Source organism: Mus musculus, chromosome 2 (genome assembly GCF_000001635.26).
Source record: "Mus musculus strain C57BL/6J chromosome 2, GRCm38.p6 C57BL/6J".
In the NCBI taxonomy this organism is placed as follows: Eukaryota; Metazoa; Chordata; class Mammalia; order Rodentia; family Muridae; genus Mus; species Mus musculus.
In genome coordinates this window covers 121,866,015-121,884,103 of record NC_000068.7, presented here as the reverse complement: position 1 = coordinate 121,884,103, position 18,089 = coordinate 121,866,015, and the positions used below count along the sequence as shown (strand labels likewise).

Sequence of the window (18,089 nt, the reverse complement as noted above, 5' to 3'; positions counted from 1 at the left end):
GTCTAGGGTGTAGTTTCCCTCCTTGTGTTGGAGTTTTTCATATATTATCCATTGTAGGGCTGGATTTGTGGAACTATATTGTGTAAATTTGGTTTTGTTATTCAATATCTTGGTTTCTCTATCTATTGTAATTGAGAGTTTTGCTAGGTATAGTAACCTGGGCTGGCATTTGTGTTCTCTTAAAGTCTGTATGACATTTGCCCAGGATATTCTAGCTTTCATAGCCTCTGGTGAGAAGTCTTATGTAATTCTGATAGGTCTGCCTCTATATGTTACTTGACCTTTTTCCCTTACTGCTTTTTTATAGATTTATTTATTTATTTATTTATTTATTTATTTTATGTGTATGGTGAGTACACTGTAGCTGTACAGATAGATGGATGTGAGCCTTCATGTGGTTGTTGGGAATTGAATTTTAGGACCTCTGTTTGCTCCAGTCAACTTCACTCTCTCAGTCCCTGCTTGCTCTGGCCCAAAGATTTATTTATTATTAATTAAGTATACTGTAGCTGTCTTCAGATACACAAGAAGAGACCGTCAGAAATCATTATGGGTGGTTGTGAGCCACCATGTGGTTGCTGGGATTTGAACTCAGGACCTTCAGAAGAGCAGTCAGTGCTCTTACCTGCTGAGCCATCTTGCCAGCCCCTTCCCTTACTGCTTTTAATATTTTTTGTTTTGTGCATTTGGTGTTTTGATTATTATGTGACAGGAGGAATTTCTTCTCTGGTCCAGTCTATCTGGAGTTCTATAAGCTTCTTATATGTTTATGGGCATCTCTATCTTTAGGTTAGGGAAGTTTTCTTCTACAATTTTTTTTCAATTTTTTATCAGGTATTTTCTTCATTTACATTTCAAATGCTATCCCCGAAAGTCCCCTATACCCTCCCCCCACCCTCCTCCCCTACCCACCCACTCCCACTTCTTGGCCCCAGCATTTCCCTGTACTGGGGCATATAAAGTTTGCAAGACCAAGGGGCTTCTATTCCCAATAATGGCCGACTAGGCCATCATCTGCTACATATGCAGCTAGAGACACGAGCTCTGGGGGTACTGGTTAGTTCATATTGTTGCTCCACCTATAGGGTTGCAGACCCCTTCAGCTCCTTAGGTACTTTCTCTAGCTCCTCCATCAGGGGCCCTGTTTTCTATCCAATAGCTGACTATGAGCATCCACTTCTGTATTTGTCAGGCACTGGCATAGCCTCCCACTTCTTCTACATTTTTGTTGAAGATATTTACTGGCCCTTTAAGTTGGAATCTTTGCTCTCTTTTATACCTATTATTTTTAAGTTTGGTTTTCTCATTGTGTCCTGGATTTCCTGGATGTTTTGAGTTAGGAGCTTTTTGCGTTTTGCATTTTCTTTGACTGTTATGTCAATGTTTTCTATGGTATCTTCTGCACCTGAGATTCTCTCTTCTATCTCTTATATTCTGTTTGTGATACTGTCATCTATGACTCTTAATCTCTTTCCTAGGTTTTCTATCTCCAAAGGTTGTCTCGCTTTGTGATTTCTTTATTGATTCTAGTTTCGTTTTTAGATCCTGGATGGTTTTGTTCAATTCCTTCACCTGTTTGTTTGTGTTTTCCTGTAATTCTTTAAGAAACTTTTGTGTTTCCTCTTTAAGGACTTCTGTTTACCTGTGTTCTCCTGTATTTCTTTAAGGGAGTTATTTATGATCTTCCTAACGTCCTCTATCATCATCATGAGATGTGACTTTAAATCAGAGTCTTGCTTTTCTGGTGTATTGGGGTATCCAGGGCTCATTGTGGTGGGAGAACTGGGTTCTGATGATGTTAAGTAGCCTTAGTTTCTGTTGCTTATGTTCTTGCCCTTGCCTCTTACCATCTGGATATCTCTGGTGTTAGCTGGCCTTGCTGTCTCTGACTGTGGCTTGTTACTCCTGCAAGCCTGTGTCAGTACACCTGGGAGACCAGTTCTCTCCAGGATGAATTTGGGTATGGAGAGCTGTGGCACAGGGTCAGCTCCAGGGTCGTACCAATATTTTAATAGTATCCCTTCTTCCAATCAATAAACAGGAGACATCTTTCCATTTATTTTTGTACTCTTCCATTTCCTTCATCAGTGTTTTAATTTTCAGTGTAGGAGGATTTGTAAAATCCCAAGTGTTTTGTTTGTTTTGTTAATGAGAACAGAGTTGTTAATGATATGCTCTAACAAGCCACTGCCTGTGAACAGCAGCGTAACTGGTTTTTGTGTCCTGGTTCTGTAACCTGAGCTGTACCAGATTTGTTAGCTCTACCCTTTTTTTCTGTTTGGTTTGTTTTGGAGGGTTTTTTTGGGGGGGGGGTATTCCCAATTCTTTGTTTTGAGATAGGGTCTTACTGCATATCTCTGGCTGGCCTGGAACTCATTAAACACCCCAGGCTAGTCTCAAGCTTACAAACATCCATTTGCCTCTGTCTCCCAAGTGCTGGGATTAAAGGCATATGCAGCCACACTCAACCAATTTTCAACTCTTTTTTAGTAGTTCTGAATTAATTATACTACAAAGAAGTACTTTGGATTATCTTCTAATTACTTCAATCCTTCACTCCAAATATATAGTTAATGATTTTCCTGTGGCTTATTATCTCCTTCAAGAGGATCAACTATGAGCTGGAAATGGCAGTGCAAACCTTAAATCCCAACACTCAGGAGGCAGATGAATCTCTGCGTTTGAGGCCAGCCTGTTCTACAGAGTAAGTTCCAAGTCATCAGAGTTACACGGAGAGACACTGTATCAACAAAACAAACTACGAGTCAGTGAGGTGGCTAAGTGGGTAAGGGCACTTGTCCTCCAGCCTGACAATCTGAATTTGATCCCAGAAAATCACATAGTGGAAGGAGAGGACTACCTCCTACAAGTAGTTCTCTAACTTCTACATGTACCCCACCATGTCTTAAGTTAGGGTTCTACTGCTGTGAAGAGGCACCATGACCAAGGCAACTCTTATACAGGAAAACATTTAATTGGTGTTGGCTTATTGTTTCAGAGGTTTAACCCATTGTCATGGTGGGAAGCATGGCAGCATGCAGGCAGACATGATGTTGGAGGAGACAAGAGTTCTACATCTTGATCCCCAGGCAGCAGAAGGAGACTTCTTGCCACATCAGGCATAGCTTGAACATATATGAGACCCCAAAGCCCATCTCCACAATGACTTACTTCCTCCTACAAGGCCACATCTCCCTACTACTCAGTGCTACTTCTCCCTATTGGCCAAGCATTCAAACACATGAGCCTATGGGGGCCGTTTCTATTCAAACCACCACATTATGAGACACATCTGTCAGTAGAATTTCTTCCCAGAAGGAGATATAAACAATGCCTATACCTTCTCCAAAGGTCCCAACAAAAGGCAGAGACATGACTGCATCAACTCTAGGGAGTCAATGAGTTTATTGGGCTTCTCTATAAAATATAGATAAGGGGTTACTTATGGGGACAGGGGTGAATGCTGGTGCTCCTCCCTCAACAGACCACACCAAACAGAGATGTGCAACTGTATAGATGGAGCCCTTCTCCCTTAGTCTACAGCAGCCTACATACTCTAGTGCTTCCCACCCCTCTTTTATGTGGTTCTGAGACCAAACTTAGGTCCTCATGCTTGCAAGGCAAATACTTTACTGAATATCAGAAAATTATCTCAATAGGAACATTCTTTTTTCTCCTTTTCTTTCTTTCTTGTTTATTTGTTTTTCAGGACACAGTTTCTCTGTATAACCCTGGCTTTCCTAGAACTCACTTCAGACTGACCTCAAACTCAGATAGATCATCTGCCTCTGCTTCCCAAATGTGGGGATTAGTCAGGTGTGTGCACCATCACCACCTGACTAAACATTATTTCTAAATGCTTCCATTTCCTGGGATTACAGGTATGTGCCACCATGCCCAGCTCTTATCTTTTCAAAATAAAAACTGTATTATAGTATTCCCCTTATCTTTGAGGATAAACTAAAAATCCTTAGTATAACATTTAAGACTGTTAAGTGTCTGGCCCTAAGAGGCCCAAAACAAACCAACATGTATTCATACAATCAACTGATTTCTACATAGATGCCAAGACAGTTAATGGAAAATGAAGAGACCTGTGTTTTCTACAGTGACAACATAGCTGTTATAAATTTAAGGAGTAGGACTTATTTGGGTTAGTTTCAATACAGTTAGCTTCAATGCTTCTGGGCTTAGCTAAGAGCAAAATATTTTAACACAGGAGCTTGTTTATCTTATAGTGGGAAGCAAAGAACAGTACATAAATGGACCAGGGTCAAGATTTATCTTCTAAAGGCTTCCAATGGCCCGCTTCCTCCTCCCCCAACAGTCTGTTCAAATACTGAATCTATTGTTTAGGTTAAAGCCCTTATTAAGATCTCTGGATGCAACTACAGACATGCTTTACTAATCCCCTAGGTCACCCCAAATTGACAAGATTAGCCATGACAAGGTTCTTCAACATGCTGGGACAGATGAGTAAAAGCACATGCAAAGCAAGGGTATATCATATGATATGAGAAATTAACTCAGACAGACCAAAGGCTCTGGAAGTAGACCTGTCTAACTTTTAGAACAGGAAAAAGATCAATCATTGATTCATTGCTTATAATAGATCTGTATAAACTATTTTTATCTTCTGGCTTTAATTTTGGTTAATATGCATTTATATGCTTCCTTTCAAGAAATCTCCATTAAGGCTACTTCTCTATAGTGTATACATTCATGTATGTAAGTAAGAAATATATATGTGAGTATAATGAGATATTTAGAAAACATAACAAGAAAAGGTTATAAAAAATGGTCCTTGCTAGAATTCAGCATTGGGTGTCTTCCTAATCACTCTCCATGTTATTTCTGAGACAGGGTTTGCCATTGAATTTCGCTAATTTATTAAGTTAAGAGTGGCTGATTAGCAAGCCCCAGAGATCTCTCTGTCTCTGTTTCTCAGTGCTGGGATCACTTGAGTGTACTGCTCCACTTACTTTGGTGACTGAACCATCTCCCTAGACAACCCTTCCCCCATGGTGAGGGCAGTCATGGTGTAGATGCATAGGTTAGAGGTCAACCTTGGGCGTCATTACTCCAGAGTCATCCACCTTTATTTTCGAGATAGCATTGCTCACTGGGATCTGCAATTTGCAGAGTAGGTTGGGTGCGCTGCTGGTTGGCTGACAAGTCCCAAGGATATATTTTTGTTTTCTCAGTGCTGAGATTACAAGGTTGTAAGACCACACCAATCTTCTCACTGGGTTCTAGGGATTGCACCTAAGTCCTAAGGCCTTGTGGGAATGCACTCTACTGACTGAACTAGCTCCTCATTTTGACTACCTTTTAACAGGTACTCGTGTGTTTACCTTTATCAATTTAGTTCTTTCTAATAAGAGTTTTAATTTCTTGCTGTACTTGACTTATTCCTTTGGTTTGGGGTTTGTTGTTGTTGTTTGGTTTGATTTCTTTTTGTTTTGTTTTTAGGCCTCCTACTCTGGCCTTCAGCTCAAGCTTAGTCTTCTTCAGATTCTTGAGTATGCGGGAATTATAGGCCTCTGTTACCCATGGTCATCATCCATGGGTTGTATTAGCTTCAGTCTGTTGCTGTAATCCAACACTGACCAAAAACACTTGGGAAGAAAGGGTTTATTTGGTTTACATTTCTAATTCATAATCCATCACTGAGGGAAATCAAGGCAGGACCTTAGGCAGGCACTGAAAGCAGAACCCATGGAGAGATACTGCTTACAGGCTCACACTCTGGCTGCATTATTCACACTGCTTACAGGCTCACACTCTGGCTGCCTTGCATTATTCACACTTAGCTTTTTTTTTCTTTTTAATTTACTTACTTTTATTTTCTGTATATGAGCATTTTACCTGAATGTGTGTCTATGTACCACATGTGTGCCTGGTGCTCAGGGGGGCCAGAGGTCCTGGATTTGGAGTAACAGATGGTTCTGAGCCAGAGTGCTCAGAATTGAAATGGGTCATCTGAGAGAGCAGCAACTACTGTAACTGTGAGTTACCTCTTGGCTTTTTTTTTTTTTAAATACAATTCAGTATTACCTCCAAGGAATTAGGTATCATACACAGCAGGCTGGGCCCTTGTACATCAATTAAAAATCAAGATATCTCACAGACATGTCTCTAGAGCAGCCTGATGCAGGCAATTCCTCTAGTGACCCTTCTCTCAGATCACTCTAAGCGGTATCAAGTTGACAATTATGGCTAACCAGGGTCTAAATTTATTTCTGCTTTTAAAATGATCTTTTACTTTATTTAAATTTGTTTTTTATACTTGTCAAGATGAATATTAGCTCACTAAAAATCAAGAAAAAATTTTCCTTCTTTCTTTCTTTTTTTTTTTTTGTCTTTCGAGATCGGGTTTCTCTGTATAGCTCTGGCTGTCCTGGAACTTACTCTGTAGACCAGGCTGGCCTCGAACTCAGAAATCCACCTACCTGCCTCTGCCTCCCAAGTGCTGGGATTAAAGACGTGCGCCACCACTGCCTGGCTTTAAGCATTTTTTTTTTTTCTAAAGAAAGTATGTATGGTCATAAATACCTCAAATTATTGTTTTAAATGTATCCCACATTTTCTGATGAGTATTTTATTTACTAAGTTTTACATGTATTCAAACCTCCATCCTGATTTCTCCTGTGTTATATGAATTACTAAGTAGCATTATATTCCATTTCCAAATATCTGACCTTGTATGTAGGTTAGCCAAATACAGTGATTCTCAACCTTCCTAATGCTGTAACCCTTTAATACAGTTCCTCTTGAAAGGGCTATTCAATCCCCAAAGGGGTCACAACCCACAGGTTGAAAATGGTCTAATACATGCATCAAGTTTGATAAGTCTATGCTAATGAAACCTACTTATTCTCTAGATATTGTGATCAAGATACCACATGCTGCCTAAATCTTAAGACCCTTAGTAAATTTTTTAACCTTTTGTCTATTAATTATTGGAATAAGAATTACTGTAAATGGAATTTTTTATTTTTTAGATTATGCTTTGTGTACTTTGAGGCTGTAAGATTTTAAATTGTGTTTTTCTTGTGAGTTAGTGAACATGGGGTCTTATTTTAATAAAAAATATTCATAAATAAATAAATAAATCTAAAAAAAAAAGTACATAGTCATGGGAAAGTCTCTAAATGTAGAAGCCTTGCTTTTGGGTTTTTGTGGTTCTGCTTCTAGCTAACTGTTCTTGTTAACTGAAGTATGTTAACCCAGAACATGGCTTCTGTACTTAAAAGCCCTCTCTGAGAAAGGCTCAGGCTACACTGGGATCCCAACCACTCAGTTTAGTCACTGTCCCACTAATAAAGACTTTCTATCGGCTTAAACATGTGTCAGAGTAGTCTTCTCTGGTGGCCCAACAACAGTAGCCCTAGATGCCCTGGAACTCATTTTGTAGACCAGGCTAGCCTCAAACTCAAGAGATCTGCCTGCCTCTGCCTCTGGATTTCTGGGACACATTTAAACATCATAAAGCATCTTATCAATGTAAGACTTTATTTCTTGTTTATAAAACAAGTCCCTGAGGCAAGACAGATGAGATGGCTCAGTGGTTAAGAGCACTAGCTACTCTTGTAGAGAACCCAGAACCCAACATGGTAGCTCACAATCATTAGTAACTCCAACTCCAGGGGATCCATTACACTCTTCTGACCTCTGCAGGCACCAGGCACAAACACAGCACACATATATACATACAGGCAAAATATTCATGCACATAAAAATAAATCTAAGAGGCTACAGAGATGGCTCAGTGGTTAAGAGCACTGACTGTTCTTCCGAAGGTCCTAAGTTCAAATCCCAGCAACTACATGGTGGCTCACAACCATCTGTACAGCTATAGTGTACTCACAGACATAAAATAAATAAATAAAAATAAAAAAATAAATCTAAAAGAAAAAAGTAGTTAAGAAACTGTTTCTGACAGCAACATATAAGATGACTGAAAATGTTTTCATGATACTCCATGAACTAACCCCTAAACTTTCTTCTCTTTATTAAATATTAAACTGAAACAAAGATATTTTAGGGTTTTGAAATGAAAACCAGCCCTGGGAACCTAAGGTCCCAGCTACATGGGAGGCTAAGATTTTAAGCAAGATTTTAAGACCAGCCTGGGTATCATAGCAAGACTCCATCTCAAAACTAATACAGGAGGATGTGTAGGGGAAAAACATGAAGAAAACAAAAACAATATTCTCCCCATGCTAGGAAGACAATGAGTGGCTTTACATTAGAATATTCTGATCATATCTTCCAGAGGTAGTGTATTCAGATAAGTGGGTAATCTGTGTTGGGTAGCCCAGCACATATTTATACATGCTTTGGTTCTAAAACCAGGGCAAACTGTATCGCCTCAAGTGCTTTTCATTTCTTGCTGAAAAACCACTTAAAATCCTTACCATTTATCTTAAAATGTACAATGCATTCCTGTTCCCTGCAGTCAGCTGACTGTGCAAGAGAACATCAGAATTTATTCATCCTGTTAGCTAACATGGCATCTTCTGCTCACCTTTCCCAGCTGCCTGCGCCCTACCAGACTGGAGTTGGTTTTGTTTTTGCAGTGCTAAGGACCAAACTCAGGGCTTCTGCTGGGGATGCATCTCAGTAGTAGCATGCTTGCCTACATGTGTAAGAACCTGGGTTGGACCCCTTACAACTCAAACTCAAACTCACACACACACACACCTTACAACTCCAACTCAAACACACACACACACACACACACACACACACACACACACACACACACACAGCCCTTGCATTCCTGCATGCTAGGCAGGCATTCTGCTACACATCCTCCCCATACAGTATATATTTAGGAAAAAAGAAAAATGTAGTCCAAACCAGGAATGGTGCACATCTGCAATGTAACAGAACCAGATGAATACAACACACGAACTCTACTAGACATTCCTCAAAATGTTCCATAAAAAAAAGAAAGTAACATTGCTATATTCTTTTAGCAAAGTCGCATTACTCTAATAACAAAGCCAGACATGGGCTAGAGAGATGGCTCAGCAGTTAAGAGCACTGACTGCTCTTCCGGAGGTCCTGAGTTCAAATCCCAGCAACCATGTGGTGGCTCACAACCATTTTTAATGAGATCTGATGCGCTCTTCTGGTATGTCTGAAGATAGCTACAGTGTACTTATATAATTAATTAATTAATAAATAAACAAATAAATCTTTAAAAAAAAAGCCAGACAAAGATCTAACAGAAAAAGAAAATTATAGAGTGCAAAAATTCTCAACGAAGTTTTTTTAAGAGCACTGACTGCTCTTCCAGAGGAGACAGGTTCTATTCCTAGCACCTGCATGGCAGCTTACAACCATCTGGAACTCCAATTCCAGGGGATGCAACACTGCCATCTGGCTGGGTTAGACATCAGACACGCATGTGGTGTACAGACATATGTACAGCAAAACACTCAAACACATAAAATGAAAACAGAACAAATTAAAAAATAAATTCTAAAACTTTTTTAAAAGTTACTTTTCATGCCAAAGTGGGGTGAAAACACATCAAAACGATTATCCTATCCTTTTCCAAGATCTAGCCAGGTAAATGGACAGAAAGAGAAAAATCCATATTGAGTTAAGTAACCCAGGCCCAGAAAGACAACAGTTGCATGTTCTCTCTCATCTGAGGCGCCTAGCTCCAAATATTCAGCCATGAGTACATATCTTGGAGTAGCTAAAGAAACCAAGAAAGTAAAAGGGGACCAGTGGGGGGTTGTTAGAGGGGGCACAAGAGAGGAAGGATAGCAGGGCACAGATGATCTGAAGGAGGAAATGGGAAAACAGGGGAGCTCTAATTAGGGAGGGATAGATAAGTACAGAAGGGATGTCTGAAAAAAGTTGTAAGAAATCACATTATTAAATGTCCACCTAAAAATACCTGTAACACACATAAGTAGGTGTACAAATACACATATAGTTTAATGGAATTTTCCTATCTGTTTACAATGCTCCATCCAAGAGCCAAAGACCATTTAACAAGAACCCCAATACCAGTTACAAGAAGCCCTGTCTTGAGTTGTTGGCCAAAGTTGTCCAACAGACTCCAAAATGCTATAGGCTCTTGTTACTGCCCATGGCTAAACCCCTAGAGGTGGACGGTAAGTTCCTATTGCTGAAGACACCTACCTTTCAGACACAGAACCGAGGCTCCTGGCCTAGAACTGACCTGAAAATCCCTCCCTGAGAACTAGCTTTCAGAGAGCCAGAAGGCATAATGTTAAGCTTACAAAGAAGGAAAGAAACCTACAATCCCAGAACCACAACCACCACCAGAACCCTATGAGCACACATACCTTGCCAGTAACCAATAGTTCTCTAATTGACTTATCACATTCAATGCGAGAGAAATGATGTCTGGTACTGGAAACCCAGTCAACTACCCAGGACTAGTGAAGTCACATTCCTTGAAGGAGAACCTACAGTCACTACTTTACTAAACCATCATAATCCCCAACTATACTTTAAATATTTGTCCTTACAACCACAAATTAAGTGAAGTCCTCGCCTTCATAAGGAAACTTCTCCTTGCAACAGATGGATATCATACAAAGAAAAAAAAAAAAACCAAAAAACTACAACCAATCAAAATGTGGAGCTATGGAGCCCAGTCCCAACTGATACATCCATAACACATCTCCTTGCACCTAAGACTAAGACATCATTGCAGAAGAGAGACCAGAAATATTTTAAGAGCTAGAGGAACAAGGAGCTTGCTGTGAGATTGTATATCCTAGGAATGTCAAAAGCTACATCCATTTCCAAAAGTGACATTGCAGTAACAGGGATTAAATCTTTAACAGAATTTGTAAAAGAGGTATATACGAGATACACCAATTGACTTTTTGTTTTGTTTGCTTGCTTTTTTAATTGGCTATTTGCTTTATTTACATTTCAAATGTTATTCCCTTTCCTGGTTTCTCCTCTGAAAAACACCCTCCCCCTATCCCGCCCTCCTTCCCCCTGCTTACCAACTCACCCACTTCGGCCTCCTGGCCCTGGCATTCCCTTACACTGGGGCATAGAGTCTTCATAAGACAAAGGGCCTCTTCTCCCACTGATGTTTGACCAGGCATATGCAGCTGGAGCCATGAGTCCCACCATGTGTGCTCTTTGGTTGGTGGTTTAGTCCCTGGGAGCTCTGTAGGTACTGGCTAGTTCATATTGTTGTTCTTCCTATGGGGCTGCAAACCCCTTCAGCTCCTTAGGTTCTTCAGAAACACTACAGGGAATTTCAAGCAGTCTGTCCTCAGAGAACTTACAATGTTGAGAAGAGGTTAGCACACAGGAAGCTATTAGCTAAACAAATAAACTAGTGTAGCTCAAATAATAAGGTAAATTACACTTAAAAAAGGAAACACATGATCTAGGTAAGAAGTCCTAGGAGCTACAGAGTGAGTGCAGATGGATTAGAGGGAAAGACAAAAAAAGAAGCAAAAGGATGAGTCAAGGAGGAAGAATGACACACACTCAGTTCTAATGACATAGAACTGTAAACGGAGCTAGAACTCAGCAGACCACCAGACTGGAACAGTCTGAATCAGGAGCTAACGGAAGACACAGATAGTTGGAGACACTCTACACGATTAAACAACACTCTGCTTCATAAAGTAACTCATGAAGCCACTCTGAAAGTAAGGTCTGAGGATGCTTGGGTTTGTTTATGGGGGAGAATTGTTTAGGGAGAGCCCAAAATTCTAACCTGCTTTATTAATAGTTACATATCATACACAGGACTAATATCATAGGATAGGAAACTCAGAATGAAGGTACCAATTTTTCATGATTTTGAGTTACATGAAGTAGCAATTAAATTGCAGTTATACAGTAGCCAGATTTTGGCAGGTGAGTCAGAGGAAAGGCACAAGTGGAAGCATTTAGAATGATGAAAGGCTGATTCCTAAAGTACAGAGAAACCATCAAACACCAGAGTCAGGGAAGGCAACTACAGACGGAACCAACTAAAGTTAATTGACAATGGACCAGGAAGTGGGGAAGGAAAGAAAAAGTCAAACAGGACACTGGAGCTAGAACCGGATCTTGGGCAGGAACACAAACAGAGCTCCGTCCTGGAAAGAAGGCAGTCAGTCTGTCATAGGGAGCAGAAAAGGAATAATAGCTAAGATGGCATTTAAGATTCTCTTTTTAAGATTTATTTATTTTATGTATATAAAAGTTTTGTCTGCATGCATGCCTGTGTGCCCTGTATGTGCCTCATGCTTGTGGAAGTCAGAACACTTTAGATCCTGTGGAACTGGAGTTACAGATGGCTGTGAGCACCACATGGATTCTGTGAATCAAACCCACACCCTCTAGAAAAGCAGCCAGTGCTTTTAACCGATGAACCGTCTCTCCAGCCCTCTTTTAGGGATTTTCACGGATTTGTTAATGTCAACTTCCAGAGAGGAAGAAACGTCATCCTCCTCCTTTTCTAGATGAGGACACCTGAGGCACAGAGGAGTGGTTTGTCTGACTTGTACTGACGCCATGTAGCACAGCAAAGGTGCATCGTAGTGTGGCAAAGGGCACACCTACTGCCCAGACCTGCTTCTAAGTGAGTAGCTGTTGTGTGCTAAAGCTTTTATATACACACACTTTGTGTGTGTATGTGTGTTTGTGTGTGTATGTGTTAAATACTTATACATTGTGGTGTACATACAGTGAAGATAACTTTGGAAGGAAAAATATAATATGCCCCATTCTCCTTTCTTCATTCAACTAAAGCTATTTATTTATAATTTTTTACATATTTTATGTATCCTTTTTAATATACTCTCAGTCAGGATTATGTCAGTTAACAGAAAAACAAGTCATTTATTGTTCAGCTTCAAATATCAAAATTGATTTTTTTTCTTTTTTCAAGACAGGGTTTCATTATGTAATCCAGATTGGCCTTGAACTCATGCTGGCCTCCATCTCCCCATGCTGTGAGTACAAGCCTATGCCACCACACCTAGCTTCAAAACTGGACCTTTGTGTATGTGTATTTATAACAGAAATAGCAGCTTTGAGGAAGATACTGTCTACACTCAAATAGTTCCTTTCCCTGGGCTAGACCATTTCCTGCAGTGCATGAGACACAGTAACAGGCATCCAAGTTCAAGCTGGTTGAGGGCACACACACAAATACCAGCACTTGGAACCAGCCTTGGACACAGTGAGACTCCTGTCTACTATAGAAAGAAAAGGAAGGGCTGGAGAGATGGCTCAGCAGTTAAGAGCACTGGCTGTTCTTCCAGAGGTCTTGAGTTCAATTCCCAGCAGCCATCTGTAATAAGATCTGTAATAGAAGCCCTCCTCTGGTGTGTCTGCTGAACTCACATATATGAAAATAAATATATCTTAAAGAAAAAGAAAAATACAGTTTATGTAACAAACAGTCTTTTTGGTAGAAAGAAGAGAAAAAAAAGGACTACATTGTGTATATGATAGTAAACTGTACTACTCAAACTCATACGTTGAGGTTTCAACCTCAAGGATCTCAAAATACAGTTATATTTGGAGTTTAAAGCAGTGATTAAATAAGGCTATTAGTGTGGGGCTGTTGCAAAAATGCATCCCCAGGGGAATCCCAAGAAACATCTACCCCTGGGAAACCAATGAGTTTATTGGATTTCCTTATAGCACATAGGTAAAGGGCTACCTAGAAGGAATAAAAGCTTTCCCACAGCCACAGAATCAAAGCCCTTCACCAGTCTCTACACTCTAGTCCCTCCCTGCAACCCTGAACAATTAGTGCAGACTTGCATAGCATAGCTCGTATGCTGTGGCTGAACACACAGGAGAAGATTCTGTGACCTTGCTCATCACAAAAGCAGGGGAAGTAAACAGTGCAGCAAGCCCAGCAGGCACAAGTGAGTTCCTGAAGATACCATAACAAGTCATGTATAAGAGGGACCACAATCCAAAAAGGAGATGAGGCACTGGGATGCATCCATCAGGGAATACCATGACAAGATAGAGCAGCAAGAAGGCAGCCATCTGCAACCACGGGGAGAGGTCTCAGAGAAACCCAACCCTTTCCTGTACCTTGACCTGGAACTCCAAGCCTCCAGGTCTGTGGAGAAATAAAGTTTTATATCTCGTGTGTGGTATCTTGGATCTGTTATACCTGCCCTAGCAAACTAATATACACCTCCAAGTTAAAATCCTTTACAGACGGAATAAAATATAGTAAGTTTGAGAGAATCTAGAGAAATGGGTCTGATTTCTCACTTTCATGGACAGTGATGAGAACACTGTCTCTTGCTCTCATCCTGGAAATGACAGAACTGGCACAATGAACTGGAAGAAGGAAATATCACCTTTTTGGTTCCAGAACTGGGGTTCCTCTATCTATGTGGTGGCTTGAATAATAGCCCTAATAGGCTCATGTTTGAACACTTGGTCTCCAGTTGGTGGAACTGTTTGGGAAAGATTAGGAGGTGTGACCTTGTTAAAGGAGGTGTGTCACTGGGGGCAGGCTTTGAGGTTTCAAAGGAGTTACTTCATTCCCAGTGTTCTTCTATGACTTTTGCAAAGGACTTGGCTTCAATTTCCAGGACCCACATGGTGGCTCAAAACCACCTGTAACTCCAGTTCCAGGGGAATCCAAAACTTCTGGCCTCCTCAGGAACCAGATACTTATCTGTTGCACAAATTAAAAAAAACATGCAGACAAAACACCCATACATATAAAATAATAAAAATGTAAGCCACAAATAAAATGCTATCTTTTGTAAGTTGCCTTGGTCAGGGTGTTCCGCCATGGCAACAGAAAACTAAAATACTTAAGAGTTTTACAGGGTCGGGCTGGCGAGATGGCTCAGCAGGTAAGAGCACTCACTGACTGCTCTTCCCCAGGTCCTGAGTCCAAATCCCAGCAACCACATGGTGGCTCACAACCATCTATAATGAGATCTGACACCTCTTCTGGCATGGCTGAAGGCTGAAGACAGCTACAGTGCACTTATGTATAATAAATAATTTTTTAAAAAAAAAAGAGTTTTACAGGGTCAAAGTCCATCAGATGACAGAGAAAAGAAACAGTCGAGAGCTCACTTTTTGAGGCACAACCACAAGACAAAGAATGCTAGATCAAAACGGTCCATCTTGAAGATCTTATTTTAATACTCCAAGCTCTTACGGGTCTCTACCTACTGTATCCATGTTTTACAGTTCAGTGTATAGAAGGTACATCTGTCTGCTGATCTCTAGCCTTCTCAGAGGATGTGCATACTGTATAAAGAAGAAAAGGGAACAAGAAAACAACTGAGAGGCTCAGTTTTCGATAAGTAAGAAAGTAGAGGCCAATGAGGGTAGGAAGGTTGGAAGCTCATTAAAAATCTCATAGAACTTGAGTTCCATCCCCAGGACCTGCTTGGTAGAAGGAGAAATCTGACTGCTATCCTCTGACATCCACATGTGCATTAGGGTGAATACACACACAAATGAAATTCAATTTAAGGGTCGGCTCAGCAGCTAAAAGCACTTGCTGCCAAGACAGATAAACAGAAGTCAGCTCCACAGGATGGATGGAAAGAACTTGACTCCAGATCTCGGATCTCCACACATGTGTATGCACATGCACACACACACTAGATAAAGAAAGAAGAAATTTAATCTTAAAAGATTTAAGAGTGTAGAAAAGAAGTCATCTACTATAGTACCTATCTAGAAGTCTTCAGAATTCTGATATACCAACTGAAGTTGCCTAAGTTATAAACTGTCAATAAAATAGTGAAAACAGATCCTATTAAGTAGGACATGATCATAGTCCAGACTTAAGATTTTTAAATTTAAAATTTTGTATTTTCTATCTGCATTAAGCAGCAGCCCTAAGAGCTATTTAAGCACACACAATTTTATTTTCTTTCAAGAATTATAACGACAGACATAAGATTCTGTTCCTAAGAACTTATTTTTAGATTCTACCATTTCGGCTAATTTCATTAACAATTCAAATTGAGAAGATAATGGATTAACCGCACTCAAGTCACAAGTGTGGCTCATATACGGGTTCCTGACTCATCTATAACAACACTTTCAACACAAAATTCATTTTTTAAAAATCTACTTAGCAAAATACATCAATTTATAGAGATTTCTAAAAAGCCATACTGTTGACAAATACATGTTGAGCACCAGAAGGGAAGAAGGCCGCATTCTGAAATAAATTAATATTGATCAGTCTGCACAGGAGGTGGATGAGACAATGCCCATACATATACCTGGCAGCCTGTGTGCCGGGAACGAAGGCGGCCACACAGGCCAGATGATAACCACTGCCAGCTCAGCAGCTGAGCTTGGAGGAAAGGTGGTATCCACACATAGGCCACTCTAGAGAACCAGAACTTACAGTCTCTGCAAGCGAACAGAGAATGTGGCGCTGACACCGGGAAAGTCTGACAACAAACAGGGTTGCTGGGGGTCTGGGGAGCTTCCAGGGCTACCACGCTGACGGCATACAGCAATCGCCGGCGGGCGAATATTAATACCCCACCCAGAAGTGAAAAGAAAAAGTCTAGGAGGGCCGAGGAAAGGGCTCGACCTTACCTTGTCATCCTCGCATCTCTTCCCCAGGCCTTCCTTGGCCTGCAGCCGGCTGCTGAGGCGACCGTAATCGGCCTCCTTCTGGTCGATCTGCTTCTTATGCGTGTCCACCAAGAGCAAGAGGTCCGAATTGCGCTTCTCCAAGCGCCCGCGGGCCACCTCGGTGCGCTGGACCTGGCCCTGCAGCTCGGCCACCTCCTCCTGAAGCAGAACGTGGCGGGAGGAGATGCTCCAGTAGTTGAAGGCAAGGACGACGATGACTACCAGTAGCACCACCAGCACGAAGGACGGCAGGCGGCCGGCCCGCCGGTTGGCCCCGAAACCCACCATGAGGCCGGTGGCTCCGCCGCTGCCGCCGACACCTGCGGGCAGCGCCGGCCTGCTGTCTCAGCGGCCTCGGGACCCGGACCCCAAGGGACGGGCCGAGCCGCCAGAGCGCGGAGGGGGGCGGGGCGTCGCGGGTCCTCCCCGCCCCCTCTGCGCCCCCGCCGCGCCCCCTCCGAGAGTCGAAGGCCAGCGGGCTCCCGCCGCAGGGAAGCGGGAGAAGCCGGCGCTGGTACTCGCGACCCGATGCCTCAAGGCTGGGGGCGGGGACGCGAGCCGGAAGGGGGCGGGTTTCCTCGGTCCACGCCCACCGGCTGGGGCCGGGGCGCCCAGGGGGGCATTAGCTCGTTTCCGCCGACGCCCCCTCTTCTCGCGAGATAGTGGGCTTCTTCTCGTCCCCTTGCGGTCTTGTCTCGCGAGGGTTCTCTGGAGGCTGGGGCGCGGGGTCGGGGTCGCGCGGCGTACCTGGGTGGGTGTGCGTGGTGCTGTTACCTGGTGGTGTCCCCTGAGGCCAGGTTTAGGGAGGTCCTGCTATCAGCGGGCCCCTTGGCAGAGTGTCCTCTGTCAGGACCAATTCTGAGACTGCCACCAAGTAGGGAAGGCTCTAGGTAAGATGGGACCTGATGGGTGTCTAGCAAGGTTTTATGCTAGGTGTTGTTTGTGCCACCGAGGTGGAAAAAAACAAAAACAGTTGACATTAGCCCCCAGAATAGCGGTGCCCAGACAATACAGCAAGAGAAGCTAAGCTTGAGGATGCTCTGCGATTGAGATGTGTTAGCAGCCTGGTTTCCAAGGTTACTGCTGTCACGGACAGGAAGAATTCCAAAATGCGGTGCTCCTATTTTAAAACGCTCTGCTGCTTTTCCCTCGACTTAGCTGAGGAGAAAGCCCAGAAGCTGCCCTCGGTGAATGGCAGCTAATGCGCCGTTACTGACGGCTGACACATTCCGAATTAGCAATAGCAGCCCTTACAAGTTGTTTCTGCACGCCTAGTTTTACATCCCTCCTATCCCAACAACGCTTTACACAGGAGAAAGCCCGGAAACAAAGATGTGCGGAAACGTCAGAGTCCTGTATCTTCTGAACTGGGCTTAAAGCCAAGTAACAGAACTCGTAATACTGTTCCTCTCTCTGCTTTGTAGCAGGTGTTGTTCTACGTTTAGCGTCATGTTCAGTGCTACAGAGAATCCCCTGCT

At 42.2% G+C, this 18,089-nt stretch overlaps 1 protein-coding gene across 5 annotated transcripts in view; it reads right to left on the bottom strand.

Annotated features, from left to right (window-relative positions):
- Golm2 (golgi membrane protein 2) overlaps positions 1-17,134 on the bottom strand; it is a 69,251-nt gene extending 52,117 nt beyond the window's left edge. For 4 of the 5 annotated variants that reach the window (NM_001205369.1, NM_001205370.1, NM_177054.5 and 1 more), the window contains exon 1: positions 16,573-17,134. In NM_001205369.1, the coding sequence (NP_001192298.1) occupies positions 16,573-16,899 (327 nt within the window). In that variant the 5' untranslated portion in view covers positions 16,900-17,134. Of the gene's footprint in view, positions 1-16,247; positions 16,400-16,572 lie in introns of those variants that run through there. The other variant, NM_001205371.1, reaches the window with a different exon arrangement.
- Between the last annotated feature and the right edge of the window lie 955 nt (positions 17,135-18,089).